Source organism: Cyrtonyx montezumae, unplaced genomic scaffold (genome assembly GCF_038088225.1).
Source record: "Cyrtonyx montezumae isolate F1298 unplaced genomic scaffold, pur_monq_1.0 scaffold_36, whole genome shotgun sequence".
Taxonomy (NCBI): Eukaryota; Metazoa; Chordata; class Aves; order Galliformes; family Odontophoridae; genus Cyrtonyx; species Cyrtonyx montezumae.
Window position 1 is genome coordinate 10,969,980 of NW_027072041.1, and position 16,437 is coordinate 10,986,416.

General features: G+C 38.3%; 1 protein-coding gene across 1 annotated transcript in view; it reads left to right on the top strand.

Annotated features, from left to right (window-relative positions):
* MEGF10 (multiple EGF like domains 10) overlaps positions 1-16,437 on the top strand; it is a 66,573-nt gene that overhangs the window by 17,731 nt on the left and 32,405 nt on the right. Inside the window, exons 5-8 of the mRNA XM_065745586.1 lie at positions 6,168-6,414; positions 6,711-6,831; positions 8,693-8,829; positions 13,036-13,248. Coding sequence (XP_065601658.1) covers positions 6,168-6,414; positions 6,711-6,831; positions 8,693-8,829; positions 13,036-13,248 — 718 coding nt within the window. The remainder of the gene's footprint in view (positions 1-6,167; positions 6,415-6,710; positions 6,832-8,692; positions 8,830-13,035; positions 13,249-16,437) is intronic.

Below are 16,437 nucleotides of genomic sequence, written 5' to 3' on the forward strand. Positions count from 1 at the left end.
AGCAATTATCCAGCTTTGTGTTCCAGTGTCTGAAGCACTTTAAAGAGTCTTCTGAAATTTGTGGCATGTGAAAGGCATATAGTTCCAGTCTTTCATAGGATCTGAAAAACACATTTTTATTGTTCTTCCACTTCACGGGTCAAAAAGCTTTTACAAAGTAAAAAGTGGAAAAAAAAAACCCTAAATTAAATTGAAGCTTAGCATTTTGAATAAAAATCCTTTCTTTCTTTTACACAAAACGAAAAGCAAGAATGAAAAGTATGCCACAGGGTAAAAAGCCTTCAGTATAACAAATGAAATCAGATAGAAGCAGAAGACTCAAAGGAAATCCAGATTTAATAGAGTGTGTATTTTGGAAAAAAAAAATCCACTATGCATTGCTGTATCTGGGATGTTGGTAAAATAAGCCTTTTACTAAAATTCACTGATATTTTATAATTATCATGAGTGATTTTTTGCAGGAAAATATTTGTTTTATGGTATGTATATGCATGAATTTTCATAATATCTCAGGGTGACTAGAACAGACTTTCTCCAGTATATGGAGAATAATTTCATGTTTTTATTAAATAAGACTCTGAAGCTTTCTAATTTTTCTAATTTTTGTTGTTATTTTCTGGCCTTTTAGACACATTTCTGAAATTTTTGTTTGCTATATTCCACATTTATTATCTTGAAATCTGGGCCAACACATGGGTTGACAGCACTAGGGATAATGCATTTTGTCAATTTTTAAGTATTTATTGATTTCAGAATCTGCAGGACTTGACTTTTATTTGGTTTTAATTTCACTAGGGAAAATAATTCCCTGTTTCCTACCATGCAGGAGTATCATAAGGGAAACAAAGGCCATGAATTTAGACTCAGCTAACCAAATTGCAGTATCAAAGAATAATTTCAGTACTCTGTAGGCTTTACAATATAGATTAGGACAACTTCTGTATTGTTTTATGTGAATCAATATATGTTTTAAACAGAAACAAACTTAGCAATTAAAATCACTAAGAATAGCATCTACAAGGCTATGACCTTTGTTGTCCATAGCAGCAAAGATTTACTCAGAGCCCATAAAGTGTTATTCATATTTAGCTTTGCACATACCAAATGTACATAATGCATTTATGTAAAATATGATCTAGGTGATTGTTGTTACAGAAATGAAATATTCTCTTTCCTGTCAAGAAGGATATTGATCCAATTTTCTGATAAGATTTTGATTTGAAGCATGATGTATGTTATGTCTACTTATGACTTGTAAAATACTAGTTCTATTCATGAGCATTTATGTTAAGCAGATTTCTGACTTCTGGGGTTGAGGGAAGAGATCCAAATTCTAGAATACTGATAGCCGTAGGGTAATTTATGATAGCAAGCTTGTCAGTGGGTTATTCTTTGGGATAAATAAGCATTTTCTCTCTATTGGTCTATTTTACTAGCATGGGGTATTCTTAGCTATTAGTAGCTGTTATTCCCTGATGATCATAGAATGACAGAATTATTTGAATTGGAAGAATCATCTAGTCCCAACCATTCTGCCATGGGCAGGGACATCTCCCACGAGATGAGGCTGTCCAGGACCCCATCCACCTAGCCTTGATCACTACTAGGGTTTATCTGAACAGCTTGTGCCAGCACATCACTGCCCTATGAATCAACATTTTTTTCCAAATATCTAATCTTAACCTATCATCTTCTGGTCAGAAGACATTGCATCTTGTCCAGTATTATACTCACTAAGTCTTTCTCTCCTGCTGCAGGCCCCCTTTAACTATTGAAAGTGTGAGATGAGGTCTCCCCAGAGTCTTCTCACCTCCAGGTTGAACAAGCCCAGCTTCCTCAGCCTTTCTTTGTAGGAGCAGTGCTCCAGCCCTCTAAGCATCTTTATGGCCCTGCTCTGGACCCAATCTAGCAGCTCCGTATCTTTCTCGTGCTGGACGCCCAGGCCTGAACTCCAGGTTCTAATGAGAGTGGAGTAGAGGGTGACAGTCACTTCCCTCAGTCTGATGTTCACACTTATTACCTTGCAACCTGGGATATGGTTGATATTCTGTGAGTAAAAATATAGAATGGAAAGTTGCATTTGTCCTAGAGAGCCTGTAATTGGTGGCAAAGAATAGATAAAAAGAAAGTTCAAAACATGTAAGAGATGAGGGAGGAAGCAAATGACAGTGACAGGTAGTTAGCATATTTGCCTCATAGTGTTAACTTCTTGTGGACTTCACAGAAAGGTAGAGGCATGGAGAAGGACAATTTGGCAGTTTTATAGCTTGTGGGATGAAAAACTTTGCCAGGTTTCAGTGGCTACTCGAGGAGGAGCAAGGAAGACAACAGACTCAAAATATAACAAAGCCTAAAGTAATGGCAGTGCAAATTCAGCAGTTCAAATTTAATACTGAATGAGCAACGATAGATGAGGGCTAGACCATAAAGGCCATGAAAGTAAGGACAAACTAATAGATATCTGAGAGTCAAAGAAGGGATGCCAAGGGATGCCAAGGAAAGGGGCAAAGATTTAGACTTGTCCTTGACATGACAACTTAGAAACAATAAAAGGACAGTCAGAGTTAATGCTGAAGTTACAGGCAGCTTCAATTTATTTTACATACTGGAGCAAAGGAAAACTTCCTTGCATTTACTAGTGGCTGTGACTTATTTGAGGAAATTATGTTAGTGTTTTGAAGAGACAGAGAGGAATTCTACATATTTGCTACTGTTTATTTATTTTAGATCTTTACTTGACAATATTGTGTTACAAGAGAAGGAGTGGTTCACTTTATATCTGCTTTTTGGAGATGGAGATTTTGTTCTCAGTTAAAACAACTGAGAAACCATAGAAAGACCATAAAAAAGACTGTAGAAGTATGATAGCCCAGAACTACAATAACAGTCCCCTCTGTTTTGGTGACAGTGACAGATGATCCCAGAAATACAGTAGTGTTTTCCTGTAAAAAGACAGAAAGACATGTAACCCAAAATAAAATTGTAAGGATAGTTTCAAACAACAACAGTAAGAATAGTAAATCTTAGGTTTGCAATGATTTTTTGCTTTCACATCCCCATTCCTAAAATTAAAAAAAAAAATCTCACTAAAAATCACTGTCTGTCTTGAATACAATTTTATGAAGTGAAGTACCCATTCTTATAGGGTAGTTGTAAGTCAGAGTTTCTAAGTATAATTTTACTGAAATGTTCTTTCGTCTTGATTTGATGCCCTTATTTTGTTCTCATTATAGGCCATTCTTTACAGAAGTACAGAATTGTAGGTGATCAAGATGGGCCAAGAATGTCAAAAATAAACTTATTCATTTTTTTCTTCTTTTGCCTTTCAATGAAATCATCTAAAAGGCAAAAAAGCCCACCAAATATGCAACTGCATTTTGTTTAAAATTTCTTTGTTTATACAGAATAAGAAAGAAGTTACCAAATTCATCAAACATACTTCTCAATAATTACTGAAATAAATATTTTGTGTTATAAAATATCAAGTTTTTCTGCTGCAATTTGAAAATGACCAGCAGTTTGGAAACCATTTGCATAAAAGCACATCTAGCTTCACATAATGACAATGAAGTTATGGGAAATACAGAACATTAAACTTTCACAAATGCTGAAAAGGACCAAAAACCGATGTCAATTTACGTCACAGATAGTCGTTTATTTTTTTTATTATTATTTTTTTTTCCCTTGAAAGTGGCTTTTTCACGCTTGAAATCTTGAGCGTCTCTATGTTCCTAAAATCAACATTTGGCACTCAGTTTCAGAGACGTTTTCTTCATCTTCATAGACTTGTACTGTCTCAGTGTTTTGTGCCATACCTGCTCATTTAATTGAGGGCTCATGCATGCAGCCTGCTGAAGGAACAGTTTCCCAACTGATATTTGTAACATTGTGTGATGTGCAGACAAACAGAAAATATAAAAGCAAAGGTGGCAATAAGATATGGTATCAACATGTTGTTAAACTTTTCCATTAAAAATTTTTTCCCCAGCAGTGTAAAATGAAGGTAGGGAAGACCTCAGGAGCAATGGTGAGCAGTGCAGTTAGATAACTCATCTGCTTAAAACAGAAAAACAAAATGGGGGTAAATATGTGCAAAAAGAATGGTGTTCTGCATAAAAAAAAAAGCAGTATTGGGCTATTTCTTTTTGGTAATGCAGAAAAATAAGCGTGGTGCACAGACTGGGGGGAGGGGGGAGGGCTTGATCATAAGACTCTTGTTTCTATACTTTGCTCCTCTTTCATGCACACCCTGTGCTGAGACGGATGATGTACAACCTCAGCTCTGTTTGGCAGCCAGTAGCTGGCACTTCGGTGTATGTGTGCATGCAGTGTTAGCATATGTGCATGTGTTTGTGACCTTGGTGCAGTCAGGACAGCAGAGCAGCTATTCTGATTAAACTCCAGCTGACAGTCTGTAATCCGACGAAAGTTATTAATGCAGAGAATATCCATTCCATCCGATCAGCAGCTGTGCAAGTTCCAGCCCAGCTTTCTCAGTTTCTGAATACTAGAAAGCATCTGAAGCAGGCTGATGTAGTAGTTGGTAAATTCAGCTTTCAAAGCTAATTAAAAATGAAGTCACCACAGAAAACATTTCTAACCTTTGTCTTTTTCTTTCTTCAGTGATAAACTGAGTATCGGTTTCTGACAAATCACCTTAATTTCCTATGGGGAAAATTATTGATTAGCAGTCATTGGATATACAGATAAATACACGATTTACATGTCTTATTCAAAAATATTTTTTTCAATTAATTCTGCACATTTCTCCACAGCTCTGCCCATAACTCACAGTTAGATACTAGGCTGGTGACAGGCCTTGCATAATGGACTGTTGTGCATCTATACTATGGTACAGCTGTCACAGTCCTGATGGGATTCTTCACCGTTGTGCTGTATTGAAGAATCACGCACTCAGTATTTGTTATTCACCTGGACATTGCCAGGAGAATGGTCACGAGACTGGAAATCCTATTAGCAATCATATGTGTTAAGCAAAAAAATAAGTATAGAGGTGTCTGATCAGTCATGAGAGAGCTTCCATTTCAGAAGTTCCACTGCTCTTACACTTGTAAATATATCCCAAAATAATCTAGTTGTCTGAGGACAATCTCCTGCTCATTGAGCAGATTACATTTTCTGTTCCATGTGGGTATGCTGAAAATAAGTAGACAGAAGTTGTGACACACTGTGAGTTACCATAGGTGAAGCCATCTTGTGATGAGTTGTATGCCATAGGCAGCATGTACAGTGTTGTGTGTGTAGTCCAGAGCAGAAAATAATAATCTCCAAGTCGATAAATGGAGAAACCAGAGGGACAGTGAGGTGGGTAGTCATTCTGTCAGTGTGACAGTATTGCAGGGTGATTTTAATGTGTACAGCATTTTCTGTTCCTCCGTGCTTTGCTATGTGTAGGTGTTCCCAATATCCCCATTAAGCATGCAGTTTCTTGAGATCTTTACTGGGAAAAGAAATCTTAAAAGGCTCTAATCCCTTTTCATTTGTGTAGCCTAAGTGAACAGCTCCCATAGCAGAACAATTCCTACCCTGAGGATATGTCTCAAATTACTTTGCTGTACTCCAGGAAATCGTGCCTGTTCTCTGCCTCTTTTTTTTGCCCCAGATGAAGACAGGAGAGAACAATGGTTGTCAGTCACTGGAGGGAGCCCAGACTTCCAGTAGCTGCAACTGACGTTTTTCCATTGCACTGCTGTTATTGATAGAAGACACAAATAAAATCAGGTCATTTGACCATATGATTAGCGCATTCCTGTTGAACTCTAAGTGACCTTAACCTTCCAGCTCTTCACAGAATTCCCATGTTTCTCACTTAAGAAAAATGGATTCCTGAGCAATAGGCTTTTTCTTTTGATTCTGAAATGCCCTTAGTGGTTACTTATAGGGTTCTAATGGGGTACATTGGCACAGACAAGAAAAGATGCACTTGAATGATTGTGAAGACACACTGGATAACCAAGCCTATCACATCCAGATAATGTTTTGCCACTAGATATTTAACTTCTATTAAGGAGCTGAGGATGTGCCGAATAACAACTTTGGTGTGTAACTTCTTTTTTTTCCTTAGGGTTGACTTAGTATCATCAGTGCTCTAAGTTGAAAGTGCTCTGCTGTGAAAGTGGTTCACATTTTTCCTTCTGCCCTTCCAGCTTGTGACAGTGACCACTGGGGACCTCACTGCAGCAGTCGCTGTCAGTGCAAAAATGGAGCCTTATGCAACCCCATCACTGGAGCCTGCCACTGTGCGTCTGGTTTCAAAGGCTGGCGCTGCGAGGAGCGCTGCAACCAAGGGACATATGGAAATGACTGCCATCAGAAATGTCAGTGTCAGAATGGAGCCACCTGTGACCATGTGACTGGGGAGTGCAGATGTCCTCCTGGATACACTGGAGCCTTGTAAGCAGAGGACATGTTGTATACAGGGGGGAGATGCAGGGTATAAAGAGTGCTAACAGGGGAAGTCAAGTTTGGAGTAGCCTCTGTTGGTTAGAAGGTAACTTGTTACCTTCCAGGTCTGTTCCCTTAGGTGTGTTGCATGGGTGCTATACAACATTGTTTGCTTCTGTTTTGAATTGCTTTCTGTTGTGTAGTTTTGACCACAAACAAATGATAGCATTAGCAATATGAAGGTAGCTGGAGGGTAATGCTTGTGTTGAAGTAACAGTTGTGTCTGCTGTGTACCACCTCTGCAGCTGCGAGGATCTCTGCCCTCCAGGGAAGCATGGGCCACAGTGTGAGGAGAGATGCCCCTGCCAGAATGGAGGCATCTGCCACCACGTGACTGGGGAATGTGCATGCCCTCCAGGATGGATGGTAAGATAATTTTCTGAAATCAACAGGGGCCTGCAAAATTTTCAGATTACTAGATTTCAGGCAGCACCAGAAAGCAGTAGTAAATCAGAACATGTAATGCAGTCTGCCTGTAGCTAGGAGTAATAAGAAGTGTATTTCTGCCTAAAGAACTGGAATAAAATGCTTGAAAAACCATCTGTTGCTGAAAATCTTCCAGTTCTGCACTGCCTTTTTAACCATGGAAGGTCCTGGGAAGCAAAGGTTGTGAATTATACCATAAACAGATAGTATCCTTCAAATTTTATCTAGAAAGTGTTCGCTTCCAGATAGAACTTAGTACTGTAGGGAATTGATACCTCCCTAGAGAGACATTATATATTTTTCAGGGGGGACTTTGCATCTATTTTCAAATGTATAGTATGTATTTCCAAAACAAAACAAAACAAAAATTGAGGCATTGTTTTTAAATTGATGATACCAGAAACAAGACATCAGTATTTGACCATTATCATATGACTTTCTACCCTCTGGTCAGCAGGTAGGGAAAGAAGCTACAAATGAATTTCCTCATTTACATGTAGGCTCCTTTACCAGTCTGCCAGTTCTGAGTTAAAAACAATGGAGTTGAAAGGTGATTAAAAGGATGGAAAGTGATCAAAGCCCAACTGTTTCCTTAGAAAACATTTGCAGATAATATTTATCAATTGTTTTTATTCATCATTTTTTATATGTACATACTCATGTTGGGTGAAAATCCACATTTATTGAACTTACAATTATCTCATGATATATGAGGAGTCCAGTAGTAACGTGAAGTCTTCACCAGCTTAAATACATTGCTGTAGCAAATAATGCCTCACTGTGTGAGCATTGCTCACCTGTCAGCCCAACTTGGACTATGGTAATTTCAACATATATTCCATTTCACGATGGAAGGAAAAGCATAAACTATTGATCACAGGATACAATTATTTGCATGTTTTCTTCACTTCTTCTATTGGCCTCAAGGCCACTAATGTAAAAACATGCAAGATATGAAGAAGTGGGGAAAATTTTGTGCCAGTGTTTATCTTTACTAATAAATTACTATTCAGCTTTTTGACTAATTATCCATTCCAGATAGTTGTTTAAGCATAATTCAGCATTAGTTTTAGATTTTTCAATTTTGTGTGACACAATTTTGTTAATATAATACTTTTTGCTGTCTGTGTAAAGTTGACATAAATTAGTCAAATACAAGCTCATAAGTGTTTAATGTTAGCTAAAATTCCTGTGTACCTTTTGTCTAATGAGATACTTCTTAATCCTATTCTCTTGAATTGGCTTCTTAAATATCTTAAGGTCTGATACTTCTCTCATGACATAGGTGCAGTTAATTCCAAATACGTAATTAGCAGAGCAGAAACTGAAATCTTGTGGAAAAAAAGCTTTTAAGGTATACTGTTTTTGGTGAAATTAGGCAGCTTTTCCTTTCATCAGAAAGAACAAGTGATCCTGAAGTTGTATAATTGGAGTGTTAACAGCAGTTGTGGATTTATATGTTAATACTTGCTGGAGAACATTTCTAAATGTCTTGATATATACCACTGCTGATAAAGAAATTGGGAAGAGTTTAACATCAGTTAGTCTTAAGTGTTTTTAATTTTTAGTGTTCCTTGGAAATAGTATTTTCCATGAGATGGAAATGGAAATCCAATGGAAATCGTAGAGAATTGTTAGTATTTAATACTGAAACATACACTGTGAGACTGAGGTGAGCCTTTCATTTCCTGGGACAGCGTTAGATGAGTGACATTATCTTGATCTTCCTTCATTAAGAATCTTACTTTCTTGTCCACTCAACCTGAAATTGAAATTTAATATTTATTTTCTTTGTACACAGGGCATGGTCTGTGGTCAGCCTTGTCCTGAGGGTCGTTATGGGAAAAACTGTTCTCAAGAGTGTCAGTGCCATAATGGAGGGATCTGCAACTCAGCAACAGGTCAATGCCATTGCAGCCCAGGCTACACAGGGGAACGGTAAGAAAAAAAGGATGAAGTGGTGAAAGAAATGCTTTCCTGAATATATTTTAAACAGCACACAACTCATTTGCTGAAGTCAGCAGTGGCTTAATCACTGTGGTCAGTCCAGGGGATCTCTGCCAACAATAGTAAGTATTATAAACATATGCTCTTCCCACATGAATTTCAGGACATAGGGAAAGTTGGGTCATGCATAAAGGAAAAAAAATATGGAGACGCAATTAGTTCAGAGCCATTTGCCTGCCAAAATTATGAGGGCTGCTCTGAAAGTAATGCCTCCTAATTTATTATGTTGGCCCATGATGCCAGAGGTGGATGGTGGTGGTATGGCAGAAGAGGTTGAACCTTCCCACTGGTATCCCATCACATATTGCTGGTGTCTGACAGATGACAGCAGAGGGGCAGTTTGACAGGATTGTGCCTGACATGGAAGAGACAAAATGAAGGCAATTGATGTCATCTATTTGGACTTCTTCAATGCCTTTGACATGGCCACAACCCCACACCGTACATCCTTTTCTCTACATCGGAAAGATATGGATTTGAAGGGTAGACTATTCAGTGGATAAAGAAATGGTTGGATAATTGCAACCAGAGGGTTGTGATCAACAGATATATGTCCAGGTGGAGGCCATTGATGAGTGATACATCCCCAGGTGTACTCTTTAACATCTTTATCAGTGACATAGATGATGGGATTGAGATTACTTATGACACCAAGCTGAGTGGTGCAGTTGATATGGCAGACAGAACAGATGCCCATCCAGAAAGACCTTGAAAAATTTGAGAGGTGGGCCTGTTTGGACCTAATGAGGTTCATTAAAGGAAAGTGCAGGATTTTGCACTTGGGATGAATTAATCCCAGGTATATTTAAAGACAGGGAGTAAGGGTAGTCTTGCTGAGAAGGACTTAGAGGTCCTGTTAGATGAAAAACTTAACATGAGCCAGCAGTGTGTGCTTGCTGCTCAAAGGGCCAACAGTATGGGTTGAACAGAAGAGACGTGGCCAGTGGGGAGGTCATTACCACCCTGTGTTCTGCCTTAGTGAGTCCCCAGCTGGAGTACTGCCCTCCACACAGGAAAGATGTTAAGCTTTTGGAGAGGGTCCAGAAGAGGGCCTTGAAGGTGATCCAAGGGCTGGACACCTCTCCTGTAGACAGGCTGGGCTGGTTAAGCTTGGAGAAGAGAAGGCAGAACTCATTATGGCTTTCCAATATTTAAAGGGAGATTATAAACATGAGAGAAAATAATTTTTTGCATGGGTAGATAGTGACAGGACAAGGGGCAGTGGTTTTATACTAGAGGATGTGGATGCCCTATCCCTTCAGGTATTCAAGACCAGACTGGATGGGGCCTGAGTAGCCAGATCTAGTATCTGATCTAGTGGCTGGCAATCCTGCCTGTGGCAGCAGAGTTGGAACATGATGATCCTTGAGGTTCCTTGCAACTCAAGCTGTTCTATGATTCTGTGGAAGCTTGTGCCAGGTGGAATCCCATAAATGTTCACACAGGAACAGAAAAAATACAATATGCAAGTTTGTCAGGAACTATTGAATGAAGGCTGAAGGTGACAGTGTCCTGAATCACATCATTACCGGTGATAAGATATGGTGTCACCACTATGTGCTGGAGCCAAAACAACAGTCCATAGACTGGAAATGTAAATTCCCCATCAAAGAAAATGTTCAAGACAAAGCCCTCAGCAGGTAAAGTGATGTGCACTGTCTTCTGGGATAGGAAAGAGGCGATCCTTCTGCATTTCCCGGAACCCAGACAAACCATTGCATCAGTGACTAAGCTGAAGGCTCAACCTTCAGAGTCAGGACAGATAAGACAACCTTTCTCTTGCAACACAGTAACTCCAGGTCCCATATCAGTTTAAAGACTGGAGCACATTGCCAGTCTTGGATGGACTATCCTACTATGTCCACTATATAGTCCAAATTTAGCACTGACTTCCTTCTGTTTGGGCTGACAAAAGATGCACTGCATGATGTCATAGCAGCTGTGAATCAGTGGGTCACCTCTGCTGGTACAGATTTTTGCAAGCCTGACAATTGCCGATCTTTTGTTTTTCAAGATAACTCTTAAGGGCGGGAATGGGTCAGATTGTAGAAAGCCAGTTATTTCATTTCTGTAGATTGGAAGCATTACAAGTAATGCAAGCTACTCGCAGCTTGTGTTTTTAACTTACTACTGTTTGATATTTCAGTGGCGTTAGTTGCTCCTGGAACTTGGTCATACAGCAAGAAAAAAGGATAATCACAGTTTCTAGGTGGTCTAATTTAACCCAAGAGGATCTAGTTTAAAGTTGAACTCCTCGAAACCGGCAAAGATGCAATTAAAAAGAAATTGGAAGGATAAATTTTGTCTAATTTGTCTGGGGTCACAGGTTCTCATTTGGAGAAATTTCATCCTCAGCTTTATTTGTGTAACTTCATTAGGAAAGATTTAGATAGAGATTTCCACTACATTGTAATGCTACCCCTTTGAAGAGATTTTATTACTGGCTCCAGTCAGAGAATTTAAAAACACCTTAAAATTGCCAGATTGAGGCATGAAATGAATATGTGTTCTCATTCTACCTCAGAGGGCTCTGCTGAACATGTTAACAGTGTCTTGTATCATATTAGTCATTATCATATTTGAAATTCTCCTGATGTAAAGCATCAATCATACTTCTATTTTTTATTTTTTTTATGATAACTGTATAAGAAAAGTGGAAAGAGACTAGCATTTTGATATTTTTATACGACTAGTCAAATGAGCAAGTTTTAAGCTGATTAAAACATTTACAGTGTGCTGTATTTTCAGGTAATCTGTAACTTGATAAAGTGTACAGGTACTCAAATTCAGAAGATTTTAATTGCATGTTATTCCATGATGAACTGACAGCAGGACTCAGGGCTTTGGTGTCAGAAGCTTTGAGATTTTGCTATTTTATTGTTTCATCTATGTTTACATAATTAATAGTTTATAGGATACTAATTAATACAGATATTTTCCCTGACAGACAACCTAGAAAATGTTACCGTCCCTGGTCCTGGGCATGAGCCTGTTGAGCTGTAAGGTCTACCCTGACACACACAAATATTTTAAGTGTCCTTGATGTTGCAGCCTTTAGTGTTGCTGTGGTACTACTGACAGTTAAAGATGAAAACAATAGGCTTGCATCATATCTTTTAAATCCCTTCATTTTGTGAAGGAACTCATTAGGAATCAGTTTTCAAGTTCACAATTGTTGTAAATTGTCCTTTAGTAGTCAGGCCTAGACAGTTAAACATACAGTCTGATCTGTATGTAAAATGTCTTTAATGTATGAAATATTAATTAAATACATGTTAGCTAAATCAGTTATCTTCTAAACACTCTGTGAATGAAAGGCAAATATTATGGTGAATAGCTATATTTATTATGAGATATTTTCCTTAAGGAGCAAGAAATTATTATTCCTACTTACCCTGGGTTGAATGCCAGTCTATTCTAACGTATGTACACAAAATGATTAAAATCAGATGAAATAAAGAGTTTTGGATTCTTGAAGATTTTCCCAGGTAGATTTCATTGAATCTACAAAGGATAAAGAAATCAGTATCGAGAAAAAGTTAAGAATTAAATTCAGGAAATAAAGTCATTGTGCAAACATCATATGTTTGGAAACATAATTAGAAAATACTCTTTCTGGAGTCATCTGAGAGCAGGGGATCTCCTACGTGAGCATCTGCAGGAGCACGGATGCCTGCTGGCTGTTCACAGTATTGCTAAGTGGAGAATGAAGATCACTAACAAAAAATAAATGAATAATGATAAAAATTATGGGTGGACAGCTTTTGAAAGAAAATTCTTGAAAATTTATTACATTTCATACTTAAGTTCTGATTGAAGAGCATTCTTTTTTGTTCTGGTTATTGAATTTGAAATGCAGTGATCTGTGTGTGCTTGTTGTCTCCTTCGTTGGAGAAAAGAGAGAACTTTTCCAGAGGAATATGCAGAGGCAGTGTTTTTAAGCCTGTCTTGTTAATAAAGGGATCCAGAGAGATGGGCATTTTAAAATATAATGGTATATAAATTCTTGGTCTGCTTATGACTAATTTTAGTCCTGTATCAGAGATTCCTCATAAAAATAGCATTCCCCTTATATGCCTAAAAGCTGTAGTTTATGCAAAGTAAAAGTAATGGCTTTCCTGTTTGTTTTTCTCACAGATGTCAAGATGAGTGTCCAGTGGGCACATATGGAGTACGTTGTGCTGAGATCTGCCAATGTATGAATGGTGGGAAATGCTACCATATTAGTGGTGCTTGCCTCTGTGAACCAGGGTATACTGGAGAGCAGTGTGAAACAAGGCTTTGCCCTGAGGGAGTTTATGGTCTCAAATGTGACAAAAAGTGTCCCTGCCACTTGCATAATACCTGGAGGTAGGCTTTACACCATTTAGCCTGTTCTCTTTTTCTGCATAGGGCACAGTAATCAGAATATAATCTGAAAAGAAATATTTTCATGTGAAGGAAAGCAACTAAAGACTTCTGGGTATATTTAGTATTTTATAGCCATAATAAGAAAGAAAATACCAACTCTGAACAGCTGCTGATTATTGGTACTCGTATATGAATTTGATCTTAATATTAACTATGTTAAAGTGTGAACTACTTCTGTATTTACCGCATGAAAAAATCTTTACATTGTTCACTATATGAAGTTTGTTCTCTGGGATACTTAGATATGAAGTAAGTCAGTTGTAATCAGTGGATAGACAGTCCTGAATCTGGCAAGGGAGGAGAATTCGTTTTTCTCTCTTCTCACCCTCACCCTCTGCTCTGTATAATAATTGGAGCAGATGAGTATTCTAATTCAAAATTTCTGAAGCCCTACCAAGTGTAAATCTAGATTTCTTTTCTTTTTTCTTTTTAATCTGTCACTTAAGCACTAGAAAACTCTTAAAATCTGATCCCTGAAAACCATTTAAAAGTAGTTTTTCATTTTTTACCATCTTTCCTTTCTCAGGCATAGTTAGTCCTATTTTTTGAGTTTGGTGTGTCTTTTTAGACTCCATTCTGTTTGAACATATTGTTAGGAAAATCTGTAGACTAACTATTTGGAGACAGTCTGTCAGCTGTGAAGGAGGAATGTCGGTAGAAGCAAGTCAGTGTACTAAAAGAACAATTCTTATGACAAAACACTGTTCTTTTGATGAAATTCTTTGTTCACTGTGCATTTGCTTACGATTATTTTTCTCAGTAGTCACAGTACCTTATATAACTTCTGTGAGCATATGATGAGATTAGTTGTTGAAAACTGTTGTCGAGAAATTTGCAGAAATTATTTCTACAGCGTAGAATGCTGTTGTACTTTGTATAAAGATTAAAATAAATAAATAAATAAAAGGCTTTAGTCAGAATGGAGAAGTGATGTTAAAGCACTCAAGCACTTAAGTGGAAATAACCTGTTAAGGCTTTGTGAAAAATTGTTTTGTGGATTGGCTGAGTTGTTGAACATACCATTCATTGGCAAGCAGTGCAACAGCAAACTGAATTTACTTTCCATACATGTGCTTGTACAGTCGTGTTCTACACTTCTGTTTATCCCATTTACTCGAGATGTCTTATGAAAAAAAATACTGTGTTTTTGACATAAAATCTAGCCACTTTTGGGCAGTACATTCAAGAGTAAATGGAATCATAATGCTGACCTGTCTAGCTCTCAAATTATGCTGGGAGACCAAATACTATTTTGTTATGAATTATGCTAGCTGCTTTCCTGAGAATTTGTCTGTAGACTGTTGCAGAAGATTTGCTTGACAGGAATGCATTACTGTGTATAGTGTTTCTGATATTACAGGGATTACTTCTGGTTCATTTTCAACACAGCTGTTTCTTCATTTATACTGTGCAGGACAGCTTGTGGTCAAATCAGATATCACAAATGTTCACATGTAAACAGTAACATGTGGTGGACTAATCTTTTTTTGAACATTTTCACCTCCATATGATGAATAAAAAGACTATAGCACTATAGGTGTGGGGGCATATTTGCAATAGCATAGTAACCAGCAAGGAAAACAAAAGACTTTGCAACTGTATTTGTCATTCTTTGGTTTCATCCCGTGAGGTCAGGAGGCGATTAGGACTGCCAGATAACAAAAATGAAAGGCTAAAAGGCTATCTGAGTTATCACTGGAAGGGACTGGGTTGGAAAGGACGTCAGAGCCTCCCCAACCCTGTGCCATGGGCTGGGCTGATCCCCCCCCAGCTGAGGCTGCTCAGGGCTCCGTCCAGCCTGGCCTTGAATGCCTCCAGGGATGGGGCACCACAGCTTCTTTGGGCAGCTATGCCAGGGCCTCACTGCTCTCTGAGTAAAGAATTTCCTCCTAACAGCTAATCTTAATTTCCCTTCTTTTACTTGAAAAGCTTCACCTATATCGGTTTTGGGCCCCTCACTGCAGAAAGACCCTGAAGCCACTGAGGCCCTGGAGTGTCTCCAGTGAAGAAAAACGAAGCTGTGAGGGTTCTGGAGCCCAAGTCTTATGGGGAGCGGCAGAGGGAGCTGGAGTTGTTCAGTGTGGAGAAGAGGAGGCTCAGTGGACTAATATTGCTCTATATAACTATCAGAGGGGAGATTGTAGTGAGCTGTGCATCAGCCTCTTCTCTTGTGTAACTGCGATAGGATGAGAGGGAATGGCTTTAAGTTGCACCAGGAGAAATTCAGACTGGATGTTAGGAAATACTCCAAATGAGTGGTCAGGCACTGGAATGGGCTGCCCAGAGTGGTGGTGGAGTCACCAACCCTTTAGGTATTCAAGGAACTTTAGACACTGTCTTGAAGAATGTGTTTAGTGAGAACTGTTGGTGAAAGGTGGACGGTTGGACTGGATGATCTTGTAGGTCTTTTCCAACCTTGGTGATTCTGTGATTCTATGATTACTGTCTGTCTGTGTATAAAGTCAGTCTTCCACCTTCTGAGCTCTGAATATGTACTGAAACAAATAGTTCAGAAGTGAGAACTCCCTGCAGACATGTTCCTTTACACTTCTTAAAGTTTCTTGAGAAGCCAGTTATCCAGGAGACAACTAAATATCAGTCATCTAGGATAAGACTTTCTTAATGCATTAGGGAATATCCTCATTTCATACTGTGTTACCACAAATAATATTTGGGTTTGTTGTAGCCAAAGGATCTTCCTGGCATTAATCCATTTAACAGCAGCAAATCAGCCAGTGATCCCAGGGCACTAAAAAGGAGATGCATCTCCTCTTTGAATAAACTCAGTATATCTGTATATCTAGAATTTTGAAGGGACTTCTAGACATCTTTCATCTACATTTGTCTACTGATACAGATGTTCTCAAGAGGAGTTGTTGTCAGGCCCTGAGCCCCATGTTACTGCTTACATTCTTGCATTCATAGACAAGAAAATGAAATAAAGGTTAATTAAAAAATAATTAGAAGAAAAAAATATTCTTGATCTCAGATGAAACTAACTGCACTATATACACTTATGAAGTTATGAAAATCTGGTTATTATGCTCTTGTAAACATGCTCCCACACCTACAGTACTACTGAGTTCCTTTTTTAGTCATATGCAGGTTAAAACATTCAAAAAAAAAACA